The sequence below is a fragment of the Arachis stenosperma genome, chromosome 9 (assembly GCF_014773155.1).
Source record: "Arachis stenosperma cultivar V10309 chromosome 9, arast.V10309.gnm1.PFL2, whole genome shotgun sequence".
Classification (NCBI taxonomy): domain Eukaryota; kingdom Viridiplantae; phylum Streptophyta; class Magnoliopsida; order Fabales; family Fabaceae; genus Arachis; species Arachis stenosperma.
In genome coordinates, this window is record NC_080385.1 from 146,791,719 (window position 1) to 146,814,997 (window position 23,279).

The following is a 23,279-nucleotide window of genomic DNA, read 5'->3' on the forward strand; positions in this document are numbered from 1 at the left end:
ACTGTTACCAAGGGAGGTTTGAGTTGCAGATTCTGCTGTGTATCATCAGGCGGTTTTTGAAGGTTTGGATCAATAAGCTCAGCCTGCATGCACCTCTCTTCTTCACCTGTTGGATGTATATCTTTGAAGACATGAAAGACCAGTTGCTCATTATGCACTCTAAGCACTAATTCACCCACTTCTACATTAATCAGAGCTCTTCTAGTGGCTAGAAATGGTCTTCCTAGAATTATAGAGGCATTCTCATCCTCCTCTGTGTCCAGAATCACAAAGTCTACAGGGAGGAAGAACTTACCCACTTTGACCAAGATATTCTCCACTAATTCGTATGCAGGCTTCATAGATTTATCTGCCATCTGCAATGCTATCTTTGTGGGTTGTGCTTCTTGGATTTGCAGCTTCTTCATCACAGATAGGGGCATTAGATTTATGCTTGCCCCCAGATTACATAGGGCTTTCTCAAAGGTTGTGCTCCCAATGGTGCATGGAATTTGGAAGCTCCATGGATCTGACATCTTCTTTGGCAAGTTATTCTGAATGACAGCACTACATTCCTTAGTCAGGACTACTGTCTCATCTCCTTTTAAACGCTTTTTCTTTGACAACAGCTCCTTCATGAATTTGGCATAGATAGGCATTTGCTCCAAAACCTCAGCAAAAGGAATATTGATTTGTAACTTTCTGAAGATTTCCAAGAACTTTGAAAACTGCTTGTCCTTGGTCTCCTTTTGAAGTCTCTGAGGATATGGCATCTTAGGCTTGTACTCAGGAGCCTTTGGCAGTGTAGGATGAGTGTCAAGAGATTCTGGGAATGGATTGTCCGCACGCTTTGGAGGGGTGTGCTCTACTTCTTCCTTCTTCTCCTCTGGAGCATCCTTTTCAACTAGCTCTTCATTGGCTTTGGTCTCAGAGCCAGCTACTTTACCACCTCTTAATTGAATAGTCTTGCAATCTTCTCCTGGGTTCACCACTGTATCACCTTGAAATGTACTTGCAGACTTCTCAAGTATTTGCTTGCTCAGTTGACCTACTACCACTTCTAAATTTTTAATGGAGGCTCTGGTTTCCTGCATAACTTGTGCTTCTGCACCTTCCACTTGTCCACTTATCACAGTGATAGCCTTACATTCCTCTCTTGGATTTGGAATTGTGTTTCTAGGAAGGCTATTAGTGGTCCTTTGATCAATTTCATTAACTCTGGTGGCTATTTGACCAATTTGAATCTCCAGGTTCTTGATGGATACTCTGGTTTCCTGTCTAAAACCTGTCAATATTGCTTCTAAATCATTGTTCTGTTGGAAACCGCCCTGAGAATTATTGTTGAAGTTCTGAGGTCTCTGAGGTTGATCTCTCCACCCAAAATTTGGGTGATTCCTCCACCCCTGATTGTATGTCTTAGAATATGGATCATTGTTGGGATTTTTAGGACCACTCCCCATGTAATTCACCTGTTCAGAAGAAGGTTGAGCATAATCATAATTATCATTTTGCATAAAATTACCTGCCATGTCATAAGAGACTTCCTGTGTTGGATTTTGGGTGTTGATAGCTGAGACTTGCATGCCACCCATCTGTTGAGTAAGTAGATTTATTTGCTGAGACATCAGCTTGTTTTGAGCAAGAAGAGCATTAACAGCTTCTACTTCCAACACGCCTCTCTTCTGAGGGGTCTCAGAGTTCACAGGATTCCTGTTAGATGAGTATAAATATTGGTTACTTGCAACCAATTCAATCAGCTCAATAGTCTCCTCTGGTGTCTTCTTCTTATGCAATGAACCACCTGCAGAAGTGTCTAGGCTCATCTTGGACATCTCACCCAAACCTTCATAAAAGATATCCAGTTGGGTCCATTTGGAGAACATGTCTGGAGGGCATTGCCTAGTCAGTAGCTTGTATCTCTCCCAAGCTTCATATAGAGTTTCATCATCCTTCTGTTTGAAGGTCTGAACCTCTAACCTAAGCTTAGTCAGCTTTTTAGGTGGGAAAAATTTTGTGAGAAACTCAGTAACAACCTTGTCCCAAGTATCCAAACTCTCCTTTGGTTGGGAATCTAGCCATAGCTTTGCTTTATCCCTCAGAGCAAACGGAAAAAGCATGAGTCTGTACACATCTGGATTCACTCCATTTGTCTTCACAGTATCACATATCTGCAGAAAATCAGATATGAACTGATTTGGATCTTCATGAGGAAGTCCGTGATACTGGAAATTTTGTTGCACCAAGGTGACCAATTGTGGCTTCAACTCAAAGTTGTTTGCATTTATAGGAGGCACCACAATACTTTTTCCATAAAGATCCGCAGTAGGGGCAGAATAAGAGCCAAGCACTCTCCTCTGTTGATCATCCCCATTCGGATTTACCACATTGGCATTAGCATTATTATTTGCCATAGTGGATTCTGCCGCCTTGTAAAGTCTTGCTTATTGTAAACGCCGCCTGAAAGTCCTTTCAGGTTCAGGATCAAAGCCTAAGAGATGTTCTTTGTCTCTGTTCCTGCGCATAAACAAACAGAACACAAGAAAGAATGGGAATCTCTACGTCAGAGTGTAGAGAATTCCCAGTGAGGTAACCTGTGTAAAGAGATAAAAATATTGAATAAAATAAATAGAAGGAAAATAAATAACAAATAGGTAACACCAAACTTAATTTCAGAAATTAAGAAAAATATTGGTCCTATTTATTTATTTAAAAATTTTTTTTGAAGGTTAAAAATAGAAATAAAATAAAACTAATAAAATATAAAAAAATAATGGAAAGAAACAGAATGAAAATAAAAGAAAATAAAAATAAAAAGAAAAATAAAAAAAATATGGACGCAGGTTTTAAAAATAAAATTCAAACGTTAAATGAAAAAAAAAACTAAAATGCGGGATACGGGTACTAACGAAAGACAAGGAAATTTTAAATTTTTTTTTTGAAAAATAATAAAATAAATTTTAATTAAAATTAAAACGCCTAATCTAAACAATCAAACAACTAATAGTTGTTAAACACAGTCAATCCTCGGCAACGGTGCCAAAAACTTGATGCGGATTTTTTTTAACCCACACTTACTAACCGGCAAGTGCACCGGGTCGTACCAAGTAATACCTTATGTGAGTAAGGGTCGATCCCATGAGAATTGATGGATTAAGCAACAATAGTATTTGATAGGATTAGTTAGGCAAGCAGAAAAGAGTGTTTTGGTATTCAAAGAGCATTAAACACAGACAAATAAATAAGCTGGGAATAATATAATGAGAAGATAGTTAAGGTTTCAGAGTTATCTATTTTTCCGGATTTATTTTTATTACTAACTAATTTAATCATGCAAGATATAATTTCATGGGAAACTATATGTGACTAGGCCCTAATTCCTTAGACCTTCCTAGTCTCCTCTAAAATTTATTAACTGCCAATTCCTTGGTCAGTTACTTCCAATTAGAGGGTAAAAATCAATTTTCAGTTTATATGCCACAAAAATTCTAATTACCCAAAAATAAGGGGATTATATGTCACGTATCCCATTAAATCCAAATAATTAAAATTTAGGATAAAATGTTTTCAAGCTGTTGTTCAAGTAAAGAGCTTTTCCAAGTTTTACAAGAACTCAATTAGAACATGGGTCATACTTCCGTTCTACCCATATTCATAAAATAAAGAGCGGAAACAATTATTGAAATATAAATCAAAGCATGGAATAAATTAGAAAGATCAAACGAATTAATCTATTACAAATAGACAGAGCTCCTAACCTTAACAATGGAGGATTAGTTGCTCATGGTTCAGAGAAGAAAAAATAAGGGTTCTGGTAACAATCTCGTACCTGTCTAAATGTACAGAGTTTCTATTTATTACTAATCCTAATAGGTTTGAAATCAAAATTAAAAATAATATCTTTTCCTAGAAGATAAGATTTGAATTTAAATTCGAATTAATTAACCGATCTTCAGTTGATGAGTGGGGACCACTTGATTTATCCATTCTGCAGCTTCTAATCTGTGTTTTTTGGGCTGGAACTGGGTTAAAACGCGGCCCAAAATTGTCCCCAGCGTTTTCTGTAATATTGCAGATCGCGCATGTGACGCGTCCGCGTCGTCCACGCGTTCGCGTCATTTGCGCATATTCCAGTCTACGCGTTCGCGTCAGGCACGCGATCGCGTCATTGCGCTTTCCTCCATTCCGCGTGGTCGCGTGAGCCATGCGTCCGCGTCGGTCTTTGCTGGTCATTTCTTTGGTTTCTTCTTTTTCTCTGCAGAACTTCATTAAATCCCTCCGAATGCTACCTAAAATAAATAAAATTGCACAAAACTCAAAATAGCATCCATAGTGGCTAAAACATAATTAATTCTAAATTAAACTCAACAATTTATATGCAAATTCACTAGGAAAAGATAGATAAGATGCTCACGCATCAACGTTCTTCATTATATTCTCCACATGAAGCCATGGGGGTTCCTTGAGTGTCCAAACGTCTGGAAGGTAATTGATTTATTGCTTGATCCAGTTGGCGAAGGGTTGCATGAAACTGATCTACTGTTTCCTTGAGACGAGCCTGTGAGTCTTAGGTCGATGGATATGGACATGGTGCATATGGAAGTGGTGGTCCTTGGGAGTAACTAGGTTGGAATTGGGGTGGTTCTATATATGGATCATATGGTGGTTGGTGTGGTGGATAAGGGTTAGAGTCATCTGGAGGTGAATGGTGGAAAGGGACTTGTGAGTGTGGTGGTTCAAAGCTATGTTGAGGAGGTGGTTCATTGGCATATGATGGGGCTTGTTGGTGACTACAAAGGGGTCCACCATACCTATCATCTTGGTATGCATTATAGAATGGTCTTCGTCTATGATATCTTGGAAGGTGTTGTCGCCTAAAGGGTTGATCAGCTCCTCTTGGCTCCGTCCATCTTTGATTGCTTTGACCTTGATGCATATTCCTGTTATAGTTTCTTCTTCTTACAACATAGTTGTAACCAGACTCATAGCCAAATGGGTGAAAGTTCATAGTAGTAGGAGAAAATAAAAACAAAAACTAACAAAAAGAAAATATTTTGAAAAAGATTTGATTTTTTTTAAAAAAAATAAGATAAGATATTTTTGAAAAAAAAATAAGATAAGATATTTTTTTTGAAAAATATTTACAATAACCAATAATAAGGCACACGTTTGCAATTCTCCGGCAACGGCGCCATTTTGACGTTGGGATTTTTGCTAGTAAAGAATTTTATAAAAATATCAAGGTTCTGAAAACCAAACCGGTCATCGAACCGCTCTAAGCACTGGTTCACTGGTTCATAGGTTCAACCGGTTTGACCGTGGTTGAACCGTAAAAACCGTTTTATAATAAAATAATAATTAAAATGTAAATAAGCACATGAAAATATAATTATAGTCTAATCTAAACTTTAAAATATCATTCAAATTAAAAGTACTACATAAACCAAATGTTATAATCTCATTCAAATACAAATTCAAAGTTCAAAAGTCCTCAAACAACCAATCAAACCCAACATAGCATCATCAAAATGATCCAAGTTTGTCATCAATCATCAAAATCCTCCATAATTTGCTGCAGATTTGCCTCATTGATTTCATCACCTTCATTTCCACTACTTGGACCAGAAAAAGCAAGTGGTGCAGCATAAAATGTACTAGTACTACCACCACCACCACCTTGATCTAAATCAGCATCAATCTCATCTAAGAAAATATAACACATTATCAATAAATTAAAGATAAAAGCTATTGTAATTTATTGTCTGATCAATAAACTATAATACTCACGAAGCAAGTCTTCAATATTACTTGGAAGATCAGGCTCTTTTTCAACAACCTCTTCCGTCACCCAAAAATCAACCTTATCAATAGTTTCAATATCGATTGGATCATATTGCGACTTTTGCTTTCTTTTTTTTCTTTCATTCCTAACAAATTAAATACAATAGATGATAAGCCTAGTATATTAGCTATACAAAATTTAATGATATGAAATGAAAGGATGAAATATAGATTACCTGGATTTAAGACGCAAATTATATGTAACATACACAATATCACTTAGCCTATCATGCTCCAATCTATTCCTTCTTGTTGTATGAATTTGATCAAAAAGACTCCAATTCCTTTCACACCCTGAAGAAGCAGATGCTTGGCTAAGAATGCGAACTGCAATTTTTTGTAAACACGGAGCAGAACTACCAAACAACCTCCACCATTCATCTACAAATTACAATCCCATATCTCAAGTATTAGTTATCAAATACCAAAACATAAAATAAGTAAATAACTAAAGCATATTATCAAACAGATATTAGTACCAGGTTGAAGTTTTTTTGCAGCTGGAACAGCTTCAGGCCTATCAAAGCTTTCCTTTCGATCTCTATATAAGTGTATTTCTTTCATTGCCTCAACTGAATCTAAATTATTAACCTTGCAATACAATGTAACAAGATCAAGTAAAACTCGCATGACATCAGGTGATTCTCTATAATTTTCAGAAAAAAAGCACTCAGGATTCAAGAAATAGGCTGCTGCGTGAAGATTTTTTTTCAAATGTTTGTCCCATCTTGAGTTGATAATCTCTGTGTAAGGTTGATATGCACTCTTCCTATGCTTGAACATTTCTTTGATTCCATTTTCTGACCTCAGCATACCTTCATAAACAATTCCCAATGATGGTTTATCATCGGCATCTACAAACCTCAGCAATTTAATCAACGGACTCACAATTTGGCATACAGTAAAACAATCATCCCAAAATTTATTGTCTAGGATAATTGCACTCACAGCTCTACCATTAGCACTCCTTCCTAATTTGTGTCCGGTAAAGTGTGTATCAACAACCAATTGTTGTAATTCCGATTTGCGCTCAAAGATACTCATCAATGTGAGGAAGACAGTGGCAAAACGAGTTGGACCTGGACGAACAATCTCCTTCCAATTTTCTTTTTGTCTTAGCCAGGACAAGAACACCGTATGATTTTATACAAACACAGTAATCTTTGAAGCACGTGTTGCAAGGCTAGAAATATGTGGCATGCTGCTTATATCTTTTAGAATAAGATTCAAGCAATGAGCAGCACAAGGTGACCAGTGAATATTTTCAAATTTCTTACTAATAAGCCTACCAGTAGCAACATAATTCGCAGCATTATCAGTTACTACATGAACAACATTATCAGGTCCAATCCATTCAATCACCTCTGAAAACAAGTCACACAAGCTAGAAGCATTTTTAACCATACTTGAGGCATCAACAGATTTCACAAAGCACAACCCTTTCGAACAATAAACCAAAAAATTAATCAACGTTCTTTGCCTTTGATCTGTCCAACCATTAGCCATGAGAGTACATCCAGTTTCTTTCCAAGCAGACCTATAGCTATCAACAACCATTTGACACTCTCTCTTGAGATCGGCTAATAAGTTAACCCTTAAAGAGTCATAAGAAGGACCTATATAACCAGGCCCATAGCCAGCTACACCATCCAACATATCTTGAAAAAAAGGTGACATAACCGCATTGAAGGGAATCCTACAATCCAAAAGCCATCTATCCACTCGCTTATCAACTTCATGAAGCGCCTCTTTGTTATGAAACACGCTTTTCAGACTTCGTTGACTGCCCGGAGTTGTTCTTGGTGCAAACATAGGAGGAATAATGGGTTTTGCTTTCTTTTTTGGATCGCCTCCAACAACCTCCTTAGTTGGTAACTGACTCGGAGTTTGTTGTTCCTCTTGTGCTATTGCTTCATCAATTGCATCCTCACACTCATCGGTACCCTCTTCATTGAAACTTACTTTCCTTTTACTAGTTTTACTTTTCTGAATCTCTTTCAATAAGCCTTCCATTTGTTTTTCTACATCATACGGGACCTTAGAACACTTCTTAATGTCTCCACCTATCTTCGCCAAATGCTTTTTCATTCTATTAATTCCCCCGCCCCCAAAAGTACTCAGACAAAATAAGCATTGGTAATGTGGTTTTCCATTTATATTCTGTAAAGCAATGTATCTCCAAGCAAGATCAGTTTTCCCCCTAACACTACAAGTTTGTGATTGATTTTCGTTACTCGCGGGAGGAGGAGAACGTTCATTCGAAGCAGAATTATTTTCAGCATTATTATTCCTAGGTAGGTCTTGGTTGATACTTTCTTCCATACCTAAATATTACCAGCAATCCAACCCAATAATCTCAACTCTCAATTTCACAATAAATGAACAAACATCATCCAAAATCCAAAATCAGAGTATACAAAGTTACAAACAAGTACAACATCTCAGGTTCAATAAAATTTTTTGTTTATAAAATTAGAATTCAGTTCATCAGAGTTCAGTTCATCAGAATCAATGAAATCCCAAAATTATTTCATAACAGTTTTAGAGAGTAGAGACTCAGAGTTCAGTTCATCATAGCACAGTTCATCAGAATCAATGAAATCAGAAAAGAAATTCAGAACAGTTTCAGAATCAAAATCAAAGTTCAGTTCATCAGTTCAGTTCATCATAGCACAGTTCATCAGAATCAATGAAATCAAAAAATAAATTCAGAACAGTTTCAGAATCAAAATCAGAGTTCAGTTCATCAGTTCAGTTCATCAGAATCAATAAAATCAAAAAATAAATTCAGAACAGTTTCAGAATCAAAATTAGAGTTCAGTTCATCAGTTCAGTTCATCAGTTCAGTTCATCAGAATCAATGAAATCAAAAAATAAATTCAGAACAGTTTCAGAATCAAAATCAGAGTTCAGTTCATCAGAATCAATGAAATCACAAAATAAACTCATAACAGTTTCAGTTTTCAGAGCACAGTTTCATCAGAATCGGATTGCATCAGAGCACAATTTCATCAGAATGGGATTGCATCACAAAATCATGTTCATAACCTAATTAAAAATTACCTGGAAATGAGGAAATCTGTTGCTTTCTCTCAGAGCTTGAAGGACAACGCTTCAACGCTTCAACGCTTCTCTACTGCTTTCTCAGAGGCAGAGTGCGACAGCGGTGACATACGAAGTGGCTGAGGGCGTGAGTGCGACGACGGTGAGGGCGTGAGTTCGACGGCGGTGAGGGCGTGAGTGGGATGGCGGTGACTGCGTCGAGGGCCTCCTGCTCCTGGAGTCTGGAGTTGACAACTGGGTGGTGAGTGCAGTGAGGAGAAAGTGGAGGCTGGAGGAACGAGGAGGAAGTGGAGGCTGGAGGAACGAGGAGGAAGTGGAGCTGTGGAGGAACGAGGAGGAACGAGGAAGTCTGGACTGGAAGTGTGAAGTGTGAACTCGCGAAGGAGAAAGGGAATTAGGGTTGGGTTCCCTCAGCAGCACAAAACGGCGCCGTTTTGCTGCAATATTAAAAAACCGGCCGGGTCCCGGTTCGGTTTGACCGACCGGTAACCGGCCGGGTCCCGGTTTGGTTCGACCGACCGGTAACCGGTGATGAGCGGATAATTTGTACGCTTTTTGGCATTGTTTTTAGTATGTTTTTAGTATATTTAGTTGAGTTTTTAGTATATTTTTATTAGTTTTTAGTTAAAATTCACTTTTCTGGACTTTACTATGAGTTTGTGTGTTTTTCTGTGATTTCAGGTATTTTCTGGCTGAAATTGAGGGACCTGAGCAAAAATCTGATTCAGAGACTGAAAAGGACTGCAGATGCTGTTGGATTCTGACCTCCCTGCACTCGAAGTGGATTTTCTGGAGCTACAGAAGCCCAATTGGTGCGCTCTCAACGGCGTTGGAAAGTAGACATCCTGGGCTTTCCAGCAATATATGATAGTCCATACTTTACCCAAGATTTGATGGCCCAAACCGGCGTTCAAAGTCACCCTCAGAAATCCCAGCGTTAAACGCCGGAACTGGCACCAAAATGGGAGTTAAACGCCCAAACTGGCATAAAAGCTGGCGTTTAACTCCAAGAAGAGTCTCTACACGAAAATGCTTCATTGCTCAGCCCAAGCACACACCAAGTGGGCCCGGAAGTAGATTTTTATGTCATTTACTCATCTTTGTACACCCTAGGCTACTAGTTTTCTATAAATAGGACCTTTTACTATTGTATTTTCATCTTCTGATCTTTGGGATTACTTTAGATCCTTTGATCATCTTTGGACATCTAGTTCTTAGATCATTTGGGGGCTGGCCTCACGGCCATGCCTAGACCTTGTTCTTATGTATTTTCAACGGTGGAGTTTCTACACACCATAGATTAAGGTGTGGAGCTCTGCTGTACCTCGAGTATTAATGCAATTACTATTGTTCTTCTATTCAATTCCGCTTGTTCTTTGTCCAAGATATCACTTGTTCTTCAACTTGATGAATGTGATGATCCGTGACACTCATCATCATTCTCACCTATGAACAAAGTGACTGACAATCACTTTTGTTCTACAAGCAATCAAGGCTCTAGTGTTTATCTCTTGGATTCCTGATACACGATGCATGGTTGATCGCCTGACAACCGAGCCAGCCATTCCGTGAGATCAGAGTCTTCGTGGTATAGGCAAGAACTGATGGCGGCATTCAAGAGAATCCGGAAGGTCTAACCTTGTCTGTGGTATTCTGAGTAGGATTCAATGATTGAATGACTGTGACGTGCTTCAAACTCCTAGCAGGCGGGGCGTTAGTGACAGATGCAAAAGAATCACTGAATTCTATTCCGGCCTGACCGAGAACCGACAGCTGGATAGCCGTGCCGTGACAGGGTGCGTTGAACATTTCCACTGAGAGGATGGGAGGTAGCCACTGACAACGGTGAAACCCTTGCATAAGCTTGCCATGGAAAGGAGTAAGAAGGATTGGATGAAGACAGTAGGAAAGCAGAGAGACGGAAGGGAAGGCATCTTCATACGCTTATCTGAAGCTCTCACCAATGATATACATAAGTATCTCTATCTTTATCTTTATGTTTTATTCATTCATCATCTATACCCATTTGAGTCTGCCTGACTAAGATTTACAAGGTGACCATAGCTTGCTTCATACCAACAATCTCCGTGGGATCGACCCTTACTCGCGTAAGGTTTATTACTTGGACGACCCAGTGCACTTGCTGGTTAGTTGTGCGAAGTTGTAGTGATCACGATTTCGTGCACTAAGTTTTTGGCGCCGTTGCCGGGGATTGTTTTGTGTATGGACAACTGACGGTTCATCTTGTTGCTTAGATTAGGTATTTTTCTTCAGAGTTCTTAAGAATGAATTCTAGTGTTTCATGATGATCTGTTGAAATTTGGCTGGCTGAGAAGCCATGTCTAATCTTATTGGACCGAGGTTTCAACTAATCATCACAATAGCTTGTTGATTTCTATCAATCTTGCTATTGGAGCAATGATCTGCTAAGGCTTGGCTGGCCATTGGCCATGTCTAGTGTTTTGGACCGAAGCTTTCTTTGAAAGCTTGGCTGGCTGTGAAGCCATGTCTAATTCCTGGACCGGAGTCTTAGACTAGCATTGCAATGATTCCTGGAATCCAAATTAAGAATTCTGAAACCTTTATTTTCTATTTTCATATAATTTTCGAAAAAAGCACAAAAAAATTTTAAAATCATAAAAACCAAAAATATTTTATGTTTCTTGTTTGAGTCTAGTGTCTAATTTTAAGTTTGGTGTCTTGCATGCATTGTTTATTTGATCTTGGTTCTATTTTCAAGTCAATAGTACAAGGAACTGAAGATTCAGAACATGCAACAGAGGAATTACACAGAAAAAGCTGGGCGTTCAAAACGCCCAGTGAAGAAGGACAGACTGGCGTTTAAACGCCAGCCAGGGTGCCTGGTTGGGCGTTTAACGCCCAAAAAGGTAGTGCACTGGGCGTTAAACGCCAGAATGTGCACCATTCTGGGCGTTTAACGCCAGGATGGCACAAGGGGGAAGATTTTGTTTTCAAATCAATTTTTTTTTTCAAGTTTTCAAAGTTTTCAAAATCAAAGCTTTTTCAAATCATATCTTTTCAATCAAATGTTTTCAAAATCAATTTCTTTCCCTTTTCAAAGATACTTGCTAACAATTAATGATTTGATTGAACAATTTAAGTATGTTGCCTTTTCTGTTGAGAAAGGTTTAATGTTTGGATCATATCTTTTTTTGTTAGGCAAGTCATTAATTTTTAAAATCAAATCTTTTTAAAATGTTTTCAAATCATATATTTTCAATCATATCTTTTTTTTACCATATTTTTTTATCACATTTTTTTCATATTAGTTTTCAATCATATCTTTTTTATTTCTGATTTCAAAATCTTTTTCAAAAATTACTTGATCTCTTTCTCACTCTTGTTTTCGAAAATCAAATTAAAGTTTTTCAAAATGTTTTTTTTTAAATTTTTTTTTAACTTAATTTTCGAAAATCTCTTCCTCTCTTCTCACATCCTTCTATTTATGGAGTACCACTCCTCCTCAATGCACTAATTCGAACTACATCCCACTAAGTTCGAATTCTTCTTCTTCTTCCTTCTATTTTTCTTTTCCTCTGACACCTCAAGGAATCTCTATACTGTGACATAGAGGATTCCATATTTTCTTGTTCTCTTCTCTTTCATATGAGCAGGAGCAAAGACAAAGGCATTCTTGTTGAAGCTGACCCTGAACCTGAAAGGACCTTGAAGCGAAAGCTAAGAGAAGCTAAGGCACAACTCTCTGTAGAGGACCTAACCGAATTCTTCAAAGAAGAAGAACCCATGGCAGCCGAAAATAACAACAATGCCAACAATGCAAGGAAGGTGCTGGGTGACTTTACTGCACCTACTCCCGACTTCTATGGGAGAAGCATCTCTATCCCTGCCATTGGAGCAAACAACTTTGAGCTTAAGCCTCAATTAGTTTCTCTAATGCAACAGAATTGCAAGTTCCATGGACTTCCATTGGAAGATCCTCATCAGTTTTTAGCTGAATTCTTGCAAATCTGTGACACTGTCAAGACTAATGGGGTTGACCCTGAGGTCTACAGACTTATGCTATTCCCTTTTGCTGTAAGAGACAGAGCTAGAATATGGTTGGACTCACAACCTAAAGAAAGCCTGAACTCTTGGGAAAAGCTAGTCAATGCCTTCTTGGCAAAGTTCTTTCCACCTCAAAAATTGAGTAAGCTTAGAGTGGAAGTCCAAACCTTCAGACAGAAGGATGGAGAATCCCTCTATGAAGCTTGGGAAAGATACAAACAATTGATCAGAAAGTGTCCATTTGATATGCTTTCTGAATGGAGCATCATAGGTATTTTCTATGATGGTCTCTCTGAACTATCCAAGATGTCTTTGGATAGCTCTGCTGGAGGATCTCTTCATCTGAAGAAGACGCCTACAAAAGCTCAAGAGCTAATTGAAATGGTTGCAAATAACCAATTCATGTACACTTCTGAAAGGAATCCTGTGAACAATGGGACTAATCAGAAGAAAGGAGTTCTTGAGATTGATACTCTGAATGCCATTCTGGCTCAGAATAAAATATTGACTCAACAAGTCAATTTGATTTCTCAAAGTCTGTCTGGAATGCAAAATGCACCAAGCAGTACTAAGGATGCTTCATCTGAAGAAGAAGCTTATGATCCTGAGAACCCTTCAATGGAAGAGGTGAATTACCTAGGAGAACCCTATGGAAACACCTATAATTCCTCATGGAGAAATCATCCAAATTTCTCATGGAAGGATCAATAGAGACCCCAACAAGGTTTCAACAACAATAATGGTGGAAGAAATAGGTTTAGCAATGGCAAACCTTTTCCATCATCTTCTCAGCAACCGACAGAGAATTCTAAGCAGAATACCTCTGACTTAGCAACCATGGTCTCTGATCTAATCAAAACCACTCAAAGTTTCATGACTGAAACAAGGTCCTCCATTAGGAACTTGGAGGCACAAGTGGGTCAGCTGAGCAAGAAAGTTACTGAACTCCCTCCAAGTACTCTCCCAAGCAATACAGAAGAAAATCCAAAAGGAGAGTGCAAGGCCATCAACATGGCCGAATCTGGAGAGGAAAGAGAGGAAGTGAATGCCACTGAGGAAGACCTCAATGGGCGTGCACTAGCCTCTACAGAGTTCCCTAATGAGGAACCATGGGAATCTGAGGCTCAAAATGAGACCATAGAGATTCCATTGGATTTACTTCTGCCATTCATGAGCTCTGATGAGTATTCTTCCTCTGAAGAGGATGAGTATGTCACTGAAGAGCAAGTTGCTAAATACCTTGGAGCAATCATGAGGCTAAATGACAAGTTATTTGGAAATGAGACTTGGGAGGATGAACCCCCTTTGCTCACCAAAGAACTGGATGACTTGTCTAGGCAGAAATTACCTCAAAAGAGACAAGATCCTGGGAAGTTTTCAATACCTTGTACCACAGGCACCATGACCTTCAAGAAGGCTCTGTGTGACTTAGGGTCAAGTGTAAACCTCATGCCTCTCTCTGTAATAGAGAAGCTAGGGATCTTTGAGGTGCAAGCTGCAAGAATCTCACTAGAGATGGCAGACAATTCAAGAAAACAAGCTCATGGACTTGTAGAGGATGTTTTGGTGAAGATTGAAGACCATTACATCCCTGCTGATTTCATAGTCCTAGAGACTGGGAAGTGCATGGATGAATCTATCATCCTTGGCAGACCCTTCCTAGCCACAGCAAAGGCTGTGATTGATGTTGATGGAGGTGAACTGATCATTCAAGTGAATGAAGAATCCTATGTGTTTAAGGCTCAAGGACATCCCTCTGTCATCATGGAGAGGAAGCATGAAGAGCTTCTCTCAAATCAGAGTCAAACAGAGCCTCCACAGTCAAACTCTAAGTTTGGTGTTGGGAGGCCACAACCAAACTCTAAGTTTGGTGTTGAACCCCCACATTCAAACTCTAAGTTTGGTGTTGGGAGGTTCCAACATTGCTCTGAAAAAATGTGAGGCTCCATGAGAGCCCTCTGTCAAGCTACTGACATTAAAGAAGCGCTTGTTGGGAGGCAACCCAATGTTATATTTATCTATTTTCTTTTGTTATTTTATGTTCTTTTGTAGGTTGATGATCATGAGAAGTCACAAAATTAATTGAAAAAGCAAAAACAGAATGAAAAACAGGAAGAAAAACAGCACACCCTGGAGGAAGAACTTACTGGCGTTTAAACGCCAGTAAGGTTAGCAGGTGGGCGTTTAACGCCCAGTCTGGCACCATTCTGGGCGTTTAACGCCAGAAAGGGGCACCAGACTGGCGTTAAACGCCAGGAAAGGGCAAGAACCTGGCGTTAAACGCCAGAAATGGGTACCAGCCCGGCGTTTAACGCCAGAATTGGCTCAAAACGTGATTTTGATTGCCATCTGGTGCAGGGATGACTTTTCCTTGACACCTCAGGATCTGTGGATCCCACAGGATCCCCACCAACCCCACCACTCTCTCTCTTCTTCACCCATTCACCAATCACCTCAATACCTCTTCCCCAAAAACCCTTCACCTATCAAATCCCATCTTTCTCTTCACCACTGACATCCATCCTTCATAAAACCCCACCTACCTCACCCTTCAAATTCAAACCACTTTCCCTCCCAAACCCACCCATACATGACCGAACCATGAGCCCCCCCTCTCCTATATATACTCTTCTTCACCCCTTCATTTTCACACCACCTAAACACCACTTCTCCCCCTCTTTGGCCGAACACAAAGCCATTCCCTTCTTCCTCATTTCTTCTTCTTCTACTCTCTTCTTTCTTCTTTTGCTCGAGGACGAGCAATCCTTTTAAGTTTGGTGTGGTAAAAGCATTGCTTTTTGTTTTTCCATAACCATTTATGGCATCCAAGGCCGGAGAAACCTCTAGAAAGAGGAAAGGGAAGGCTAAAGCTTCCACCTCCGAGTCATGGGAGATGGAGAGATTCATCTCAAGGGTGCATCAAGACCACTTCTATGAAGTTGTGGCCTTGAAGAAGGTGATCCCCGTGGTCCCTTTTTCACTCAAAAAGAGTGAGTATCCGGAGATCCGACATGAGATCCGAAGAAGAGGTTGGGAAGTTCTCACCAACCCCATTCAACAAGTCAGAATCTTGATGGTTCAAGAGTTCTATGCCAATGCATGGATCACCAAGAACCATGATCAAAGTGTGAACCCGGATCCAAAGAATTGGCTTACTATGGTTCGGGGGAAATACTTGGATTTTAGTCCGGAAAATGTGAGGTTGGCATTCAACTTGCCCATGATGCAAGGAGATGAACATCCTTACACTAGAAGGGTCAACTTTGATCAAAGGTTGGACCAAGTCCTCACAGTCATATGTGAAGAGGGCGCACAATGGAAGAGAGATTCAAGAGGGAAGCCGGTTCAATTGAGAAGGCATGACCTCAAACCCGTGGCTAGAGGATGGTTGGAGTTTATCCAACGCTCAATCATTCCCACTAGCAACCGGTCCGAAGTTACTCTAGACCGGGCCATCATGATCCATAGCATCATGATTGGAGAAGAAGTGGAAGTTCATGAGGTTATAGCCCAAGAACTTTATAAGGTGGCGGACAAGTCCTCTACCTTAGCAAGGTTAGCCTTTCCTCACCTCATTTGTCACCTCTGTTATTCAGTTGGAGTTGACATAGAAGGAGACACCCTCATTGATGAGGATAAGCCCATCACCAAGAAAAGGATGGAGCAAACAAGAGACCCCTCTCATCATGAGATCCCTGAGATGCCTCAAGGGATGCACTTTCCTCCACAAAACTATTGGGAGCAAATTAACACCTCCCTAGGAGAATTGAGTTCCAACATGGGACAACTAAGGGTGGAGCATCAAGAACACTCCATCATCCTCCATGAAATTAGAGAAGATCAAAGAATCATGAGAGAGGAGCAACAAAGACAAGGAAGAGACATTGAGGAGCTCAAGCACTCCATAAGACCTTCAAGAGGAAGAACAAGCCGCCATCACTAAGGTGGACCCGTTCTTTAATCTCCTTGTTCTTTATTTTCTTGTTTTTCGAAAATTGTGCTTTATGTTTATCTATGTTTGTGTCTTATGATCATTAGTGTCTTAGTGTCTATGCCTTAAAGTTATGAATGTCCTATGAATCCATCACCTTTCTTAAATAAACAATGTTCTTAATTGAAAAAGATAAGAATTGCATGAATTTTGAATTTTATAACAGTTTAATTATTTTGATGTGGTGGTAACACTTTTGTTCTCTGAATGTATGCTTAAACAGTGCATATGTCTTTTGAATTTGTGGTTCATGAATGTTGGCTCTTGAAAGAATGATGAAAAAGGAGACATGTTACTGAGGATCTGAAAAATCATAAAAATGATTCTTGAAGCAAGAAAAAGCAGTGAATACAAAAAAAAAAGAAGCAAGCGAAAAAAAAAGAGAAGAAAAAGCGGAAAAAAAAGAAAGAGAAAAAGAAAGAAAAAGAAAAAAATAAAGTTGTGATCCAAGGCAAAAAGAGTGTGCTTAAGAACCCTGGACACCTCTAGTTGGGGACTCTAGCAAAGCTGAGTCACAATCTGAAAAGGTTCACCCAATTATGTGTCTGTGGCATGTATGTATCCGGTGGTAATATTGGAAGACAGAGTGCTTTGGGCCACGGCCAAGACTCATAAAGTAGCTGTGTTCAAGAATCATCATACTTAACTAGGAGAATCAATGACACTATCTGGATTCTGAGTTCCTAAAGAAGCCAATCATTCTGAATTACAAAGGATAGAGTGAGATGCCAAAACTATTCAGAGGCAAAAAGCTAAAAGCCCCGCTCATCTAATTAATACTGATCTTCATAGATGTTTTTGGAATTCATTGCATATTCTCTTCTTTTTATCTTATTTGATTTTCAGTTGCTTGAGGACAAGCAACAATTTAAGTTTGGTGTTGTGATGAGCGGATAATTTGTACGCTTTTTGGCATTGTTTTTAGTATGTTTTTAGTATATTTAGTTGAGTTTTTAGTATATTTTTATTAGTTTTTAGTTAAAATTCACTTTTCTGGACTTTACTATGAGTTTGTGTGTTTTTCAGTGATTTCAGGTATTTTCTGGCTGAAATTGAGGGACCTGAGCAAAAATCTGATTCAGAGACTGAAAAGGACTGCAGATGCTGTTGGATTCTGACCTCCCTGCACTCGAAGTGGATTTTCTGGAGCTACAGAAGCCCAATTGGTGCGCTCTCAACGGCGTTGGAAAGTAGACATTCTGGGCTTTCCAGCAATATATGATAGTCCATACTTTGCCCAAGATTTGATGGCCCAAACCGGCGTTCAAAGTCACCCTCAGAAATCCCAGCGTTAAACGCCGGAACTGGCACCAAAATGGGAGTTAAACGCCCAAACTGGCATAAAAGCTGGCGTTTAACTCCAAGAAGAGTCTCTACACGAAAATGCTTCATTGCTCAGCCCAAGCACACACCAAGTGGGCCCGGAAGTGGATTTTTATGTCATTTACTCATCTTTGTACACCCTAGGCTACTAGTTTTCTATAAATAGGACCTTTTACTATTGTATTTTCATCTTCTGATCTTTGGGATTACTTTAGATCCTTTGATCATCTTTGGACATCTAGTTCTTAGATCATTTGGGGGCTGGCCTCACGGCCATGCCTAGACCTTGTTCTTATGTATTTTCAACGGTGGAGTTTCTACACACCATAGATTAAGGTGTGGAGCTCTGCTGTACCTCGAGTATTAATGCAATTACTATTGTTCTTCTATTCAATTCCGCTTGTTCTTTGTCCAAGATATCACTTGTTCTTCAACTTGATGAATGTGATGATCCGTGACACTCATCATCATTCTCACCTATGAACAAAGTGACTGACAACCACTTTTGTTTTACAAGCAATCAAGGCTCTAGTGTTTATCTCTTGGATTCCTGATACACGATGCATGGTTGATCGCCTGACAACCGAGTGCTCGCCTGACAACCGAGCCAGCCATTCCGTGAGATCAGAGTCTTCGTGGTATAGGCAAGAACTGATGGCGGCATTCAAGAGAATCCGGAAGGTCTAACCTTGTCTGTGGTATTCTGAGTAGGATTCAATGATTGAATGACTGTGACGTGCTTCAAACTCCTAGCAGGCGGGGCGTTAGTGACAGACGCAAAAGAATCACTGGATTCTATTCCGGCCTGACCGAGAACCGACAGCTGGATAGCCGTGCCGTGACAGGGTGCGTTGAACATTTCCACTGAGAGGATGGGAGGTAGCCACTGACAACGGTGAAACCCTTGCATAAGCTTGCCATGGAAAGGAGTAAGAAGGATTGGATGAAGACAGTAGGAAAGCAGAGAGACGGAAGGGAAGGCATCTTCATACGCTTATCTGAAGCTCTCACCAATGATATACATAAGTATCTCTATCTTTATCTTTATGTTTTATTCATTCATCATCTATACCCATTTGAGTCTGCCTGACTAAGATTTACAAGGTGACCATAGCTTGCTTCATACCAACAATCTCCGTGGGATCGACCCTTACTCGCGTAAGGTTTATTACTTGGACGACCCAGTGCACTTGCTGGTTAGTTGTGCGAAGTTGTAGTGATCACGATTTCGTGCACCAACCGGCCGGTTCGTCGGTTCAAGCACGGTTTTCAAACATAGCGGTTTTTGTTATCACCCGAACCGTAACAGTGACCGGTTCACGGTTTGACCGGTTCGACCGGCCGGTTCGAACTGGTTTTCAGAACATTGAAAAATATAGTCGCGTTGTAAGTATATATTCTGAACCAACAGAAAATCCCTTCGTACAAACGTTTTGGTTGTCACAAGTAACAAACCCCTTTGAAATTGATAACCGAAGTATTTAAACCTCGGGTCGTCTTCTCAAGGAATTGCAGGGAGGTATGATTTATCATTGGTTATGGAAAAAGATATGTTTTGGGGTTTTTTTTATGTATAAGATAAAAAGCAAGAATAGTAAATGGCAAAAGGAATAAACTAATAACTAGAAAAGCTCTTGGCAAGGTGTGAGAACTGGAAGTCCTATCCTAGTTATCCTTATCAATTGTGATGAGAATTGGATTTTGCTCCCACTCTAACTACGAAGGTAAGTCAGGTGGATAAATCAATATGAATCCTCAAGTCCTAGTCTTAAAGAAAGACTAGGACCTGAGGAATCAAAATTAATTCATCCAGGTCCTAGTCTTTCCTTGAAAAAGGCTAGAGTTATTGGAACTCGAGTTAATTCTTAAAGAATTCTAATTTTCAGTCAACAATGAGTTTGACAACTCAAAAGTTACCAATTAATCAATTAAAGCCAAGAATATAAAAAGCTAAATTGAAATCATAAATATCCGGAATACCTCAAATTATATTGAATGAAGATGTCAATTCTAACATGGACAATATTCATAAGCCAATTGGGCAACATAAATCAAACACAAATAAAAGCTTCAGAGTAAACAAAAATAGAAGAGAAACATAAATTATTGAACCTGGTATGAAGAAACAATCCTAATAGAAATCCTAATCCTAAATCTTAAGAGGAGGAGAGAACCTCTCTCTCTAAAAACTACATCTAAAACCTAAAATTGTGAGTAATGATTGAATGATTTGATTCTGCTCCACTCTCAGCCTCTAATCTGTATTTTCTAGGCTGAGAACTGGGTCAAAAACAGCCCAGAAGTCACTCCCAGTGCTTTCTGGTCCGTACAGGTCGCGGCATAGTGACGCGGATGCATCATCCACGCGTTTGCGTGGATTGAAGTTCGCAGATGCGACGCGGACGCGTCATCCACGCGTTCGCGTCACTTATCTTCGGGGCAGCTATGGCAAATTATATATTGTTGTGAAGCCCCGGATGTTAGCTTTCCAACGCAACTGGAACCGCATCATTTGGATCTCTGTAGCTCAAGTTATGGTCGTTTTAGTGCGAGAGGGTCAGGCTGACAGCTTTGCAATTTCTTCAACTTCTTGTATTCCTTCCACTTTTGCATGCTTCCTTTTCATCCTCTGAGCCATTCATGCCCTGTAATCCCTGAAATCACTTAACACACATATCACAACATCTAATGGTAATAAGAGAGGATTAATATTAGCAAATATAAGACCAAAGAAGCATGTTTTCAATCACAACACAAAATCAGGAAGGAGAATGTAAACCCATGCATTTAGTATGAATAAGTGTATGAAAGATTGATAAAATCCACTCAATTAAGCACAAGACAAACCATAAAATAGTGGTTTATCAATGACAAAGTCAACTTCTCCCCTCCTAATATAGGAATTGGTAAAGAGCACCCTGTGAGTGCATCTACTAGAGTAATCTCAGCATGAAGGTATCCAGGTTTCTCATCACCCTTGCCCTCAAATTTTATCTTTGTTCCTTTTCTCCATCCTGGAATCACTTCAATCTTTAAAATCTCAATTTATTGGACCATTACCCTGTTGCAAAATTAGTTAATAGTTCAAATTTTAGAGACTAATAGTTTAAATATTTATTCCTGATTCTAGATGCAAAATAAAAACAGACAAGGGGATCAAAATCAATAAACTGGGGAGAAAACTAATCAAAATACATTATTTATATATAAATAAAGTAAGGAGATCAACAATCTTCAAGTAGGCAAAGAGCAATAATGCTGAAGTAAAGCAGAAATCTTCAAATCAAAGCCTCAATATTGAAAGCATTTGCACTTATGTAGTTATGTTTGCAAATGATAGATATCAAATACTGCAGTTTTTCGTATTTGTATCATGCCTAATTGCCTATAAAGCATACTATTTCAGATCTCAGATTGTGCTATTTCCTAAGTTTGATTTTATTTTTTCCTGTTTAAATTCCTAGTGCTTTCAAGCTAAATTGTGTTTGCATCTTTTTACCCTACATGTTGTCCATATTTTAGATGAGGATTCTTCCAAATTAGCAATGGCTACAAACTTATCTGAGAAGGAACGAAGTAAGAAAATCAAAGGGATAGTTAGGCCAAGCCAGGAAGCTTCTTGGCTGAAATCTACTTATTCGGAGAAGAAACCTGTGTTAGAAAGGCCAGCAAACACCCTTACCAGCTTTGATCAAGATGATAAAAGGACTCTGGCGCCTGAGCTGCAAATGAGTATTGTCCCAAAATATTTCTGCTTTCATGAATTTGAGAGTGTATTTAAAATCAAACAAGTAGAGGCTAAAATGTTTCAGTCACGTGCTGATGATGCAAGAAGAGAAGCTGAAGGGTTGAAACGTATTGCCCTTGCAAAGAGTGGGAAAATTGATGAAGAGTATACTCAGCGAATTGTGAATCTGAGACTGGGTGAGACAGAGGAAATGCATAGGCAGAAACTCGAAGAACTTCAAGCATTAGAACGAGCACATCTGGAGTATTTCAACATGAAAAGGAAAATGGAGTCAGACATTAAAGATCTTTTATCTAATATGGAAGCTACTAAAAGGAGTCTTACCCTGTGAAGCTGACAACACTCTAGAATAGTTCTTTCAGGTAAATGTAATCTTCCATCTTATAATTTGTAGGTTTCAATTCCATCTTAATGTTATGAGCTACTGTAGTTTCTGATCCATAGATTGATGTATCTATCTGCTGTTGTAGTTTATTTGGGATTCAAGCTGCTAACCAAGATCTTGTACAGAAATTCCAACAGTTAATTACTCTTATTAAACAATTGAAATTACAAAAGCTATTTAAACTAGATTACTATTAAAACACCCTTGCAAGAATTCTCACTATTTGGCTGCATTTGCTAAGCAAAATTTTTCTACTTGTTCAGTCGAGGTAAAAGAATGCAGTTTGCAAAATTTTCATTTTGTTAAACATAAGAATAGGAGAACAGCAGAAAACTGCACATGTAACTAACTTGCAAGACATAAAATACACATTTAAAAAAGGGGGGTTACTATTGATAGAACTAACTAACCTCATCAGCTAACACTTCATTGTTTTTCATTGCATTGAGCCAAAAAGCAGGTACTCCTTTTTCTACAAAACCAAATCAAAATGTTATCAGTGAATGAATTGAAATGCTATTTAAAGAAAATGTGTGATCTTGTAATTAGTACCTTCATCCTTTTCAACACCTGCAGTTTTCTCCTCTGCTATTCCTTCAACTTCAATGACACCATTAACTATCTCAAAGCGCTGCATCCATTAAGAATTAAACAATTCATCAAAATTAACAACTAATATCAAATCACATTCATCAAACCAAATTACCCTAATTACATCAACTTCAGCAACTTTCTGCTGATGAGCAGACTAATACCCTCCTCGGATTTTTATGGGCACTCTAATATTACTTTTAGATCAAGACTATACTCTAAGAAAATTCATGAAATGCCACTTTGATTCTAGACATATTATGTTTCAATACAAGGTTAAGGGACCAATGCTTCATCCATCCTTCAAGCCTAAGCCTAAACAACTTCTACTTATG

The 23,279-nt window shown here is 39.0% G+C and overlaps 2 protein-coding genes and 2 non-coding genes across 4 annotated transcripts; 1 reads left to right on the top strand and 3 right to left on the bottom strand.

Annotated features, from left to right (window-relative positions):
* Positions 1–1,857: 1,857 nt before the first annotated feature.
* LOC130952947 (small nucleolar RNA R71) lies at positions 1,858–1,963 on the top strand. Its single transcript, XR_009075120.1, has one exon. It is a non-coding gene; the product is annotated as a small nucleolar RNA R71 (small nucleolar RNA).
* Positions 1,964–5,521: 3,558 nt separating this feature from the next.
* LOC130950041 (uncharacterized) lies at positions 5,522–6,861 on the bottom strand. The gene is made up of 4 exons (XM_057878606.1): positions 6,297–6,861; positions 5,994–6,198; positions 5,764–5,903; positions 5,522–5,679 (listed from the first exon to the last, which is right to left on the bottom strand). Exons 1-4 carry the CDS (start codon positions 6,859–6,861, stop codon positions 5,522–5,524), a joined length of 1,068 nt encoding a protein of 355 aa, XP_057734589.1.
* A 99-nt stretch (positions 6,862–6,960) lies between these two features.
* Positions 6,961–8,139, bottom strand: LOC130950042 (uncharacterized). The gene has a single exon (XM_057878607.1). It carries the CDS (start codon positions 8,137–8,139, stop codon positions 6,961–6,963), a length of 1,179 nt encoding a protein of 392 aa, XP_057734590.1.
* Positions 8,140–13,050: 4,911 nt separating this feature from the next.
* On the bottom strand, positions 13,051–13,158 carry LOC130953792 (small nucleolar RNA R71). The gene has a single exon (XR_009075953.1). It is a non-coding gene; the product is annotated as a small nucleolar RNA R71 (small nucleolar RNA).
* Positions 13,159–23,279: the final 10,121 nt, after the last annotated feature.

Bases quoted from the DNA above. Each gene is read 5' to 3' on its own strand.
- LOC130950041 (XM_057878606.1), bottom strand. From the start codon at position 6,861: ATGAGTATCTTTGAGCGCAAATCGGAATTACAACAATTGGTTGTTGAT. The intron at 6,199-6,296 runs GTACTAATATCT...TGTAATTTGTAG, and splicing joins TGCAAAAAAACTTCAACCTG to ATGAATGGTGGAGGTTGTTT. The intron at 5,904-5,993 runs GTAATCTATATT...TTAATTTGTTAG, and splicing joins AATTTGCGTCTTAAATCCAG to GAATGAAAGAAAAAAAAGAA.
- LOC130950042 (XM_057878607.1), bottom strand. From the start codon at position 8,139: ATGGAAGAAAGTATCAACCAAGACCTACCTAGGAATAATAATGCTGAA.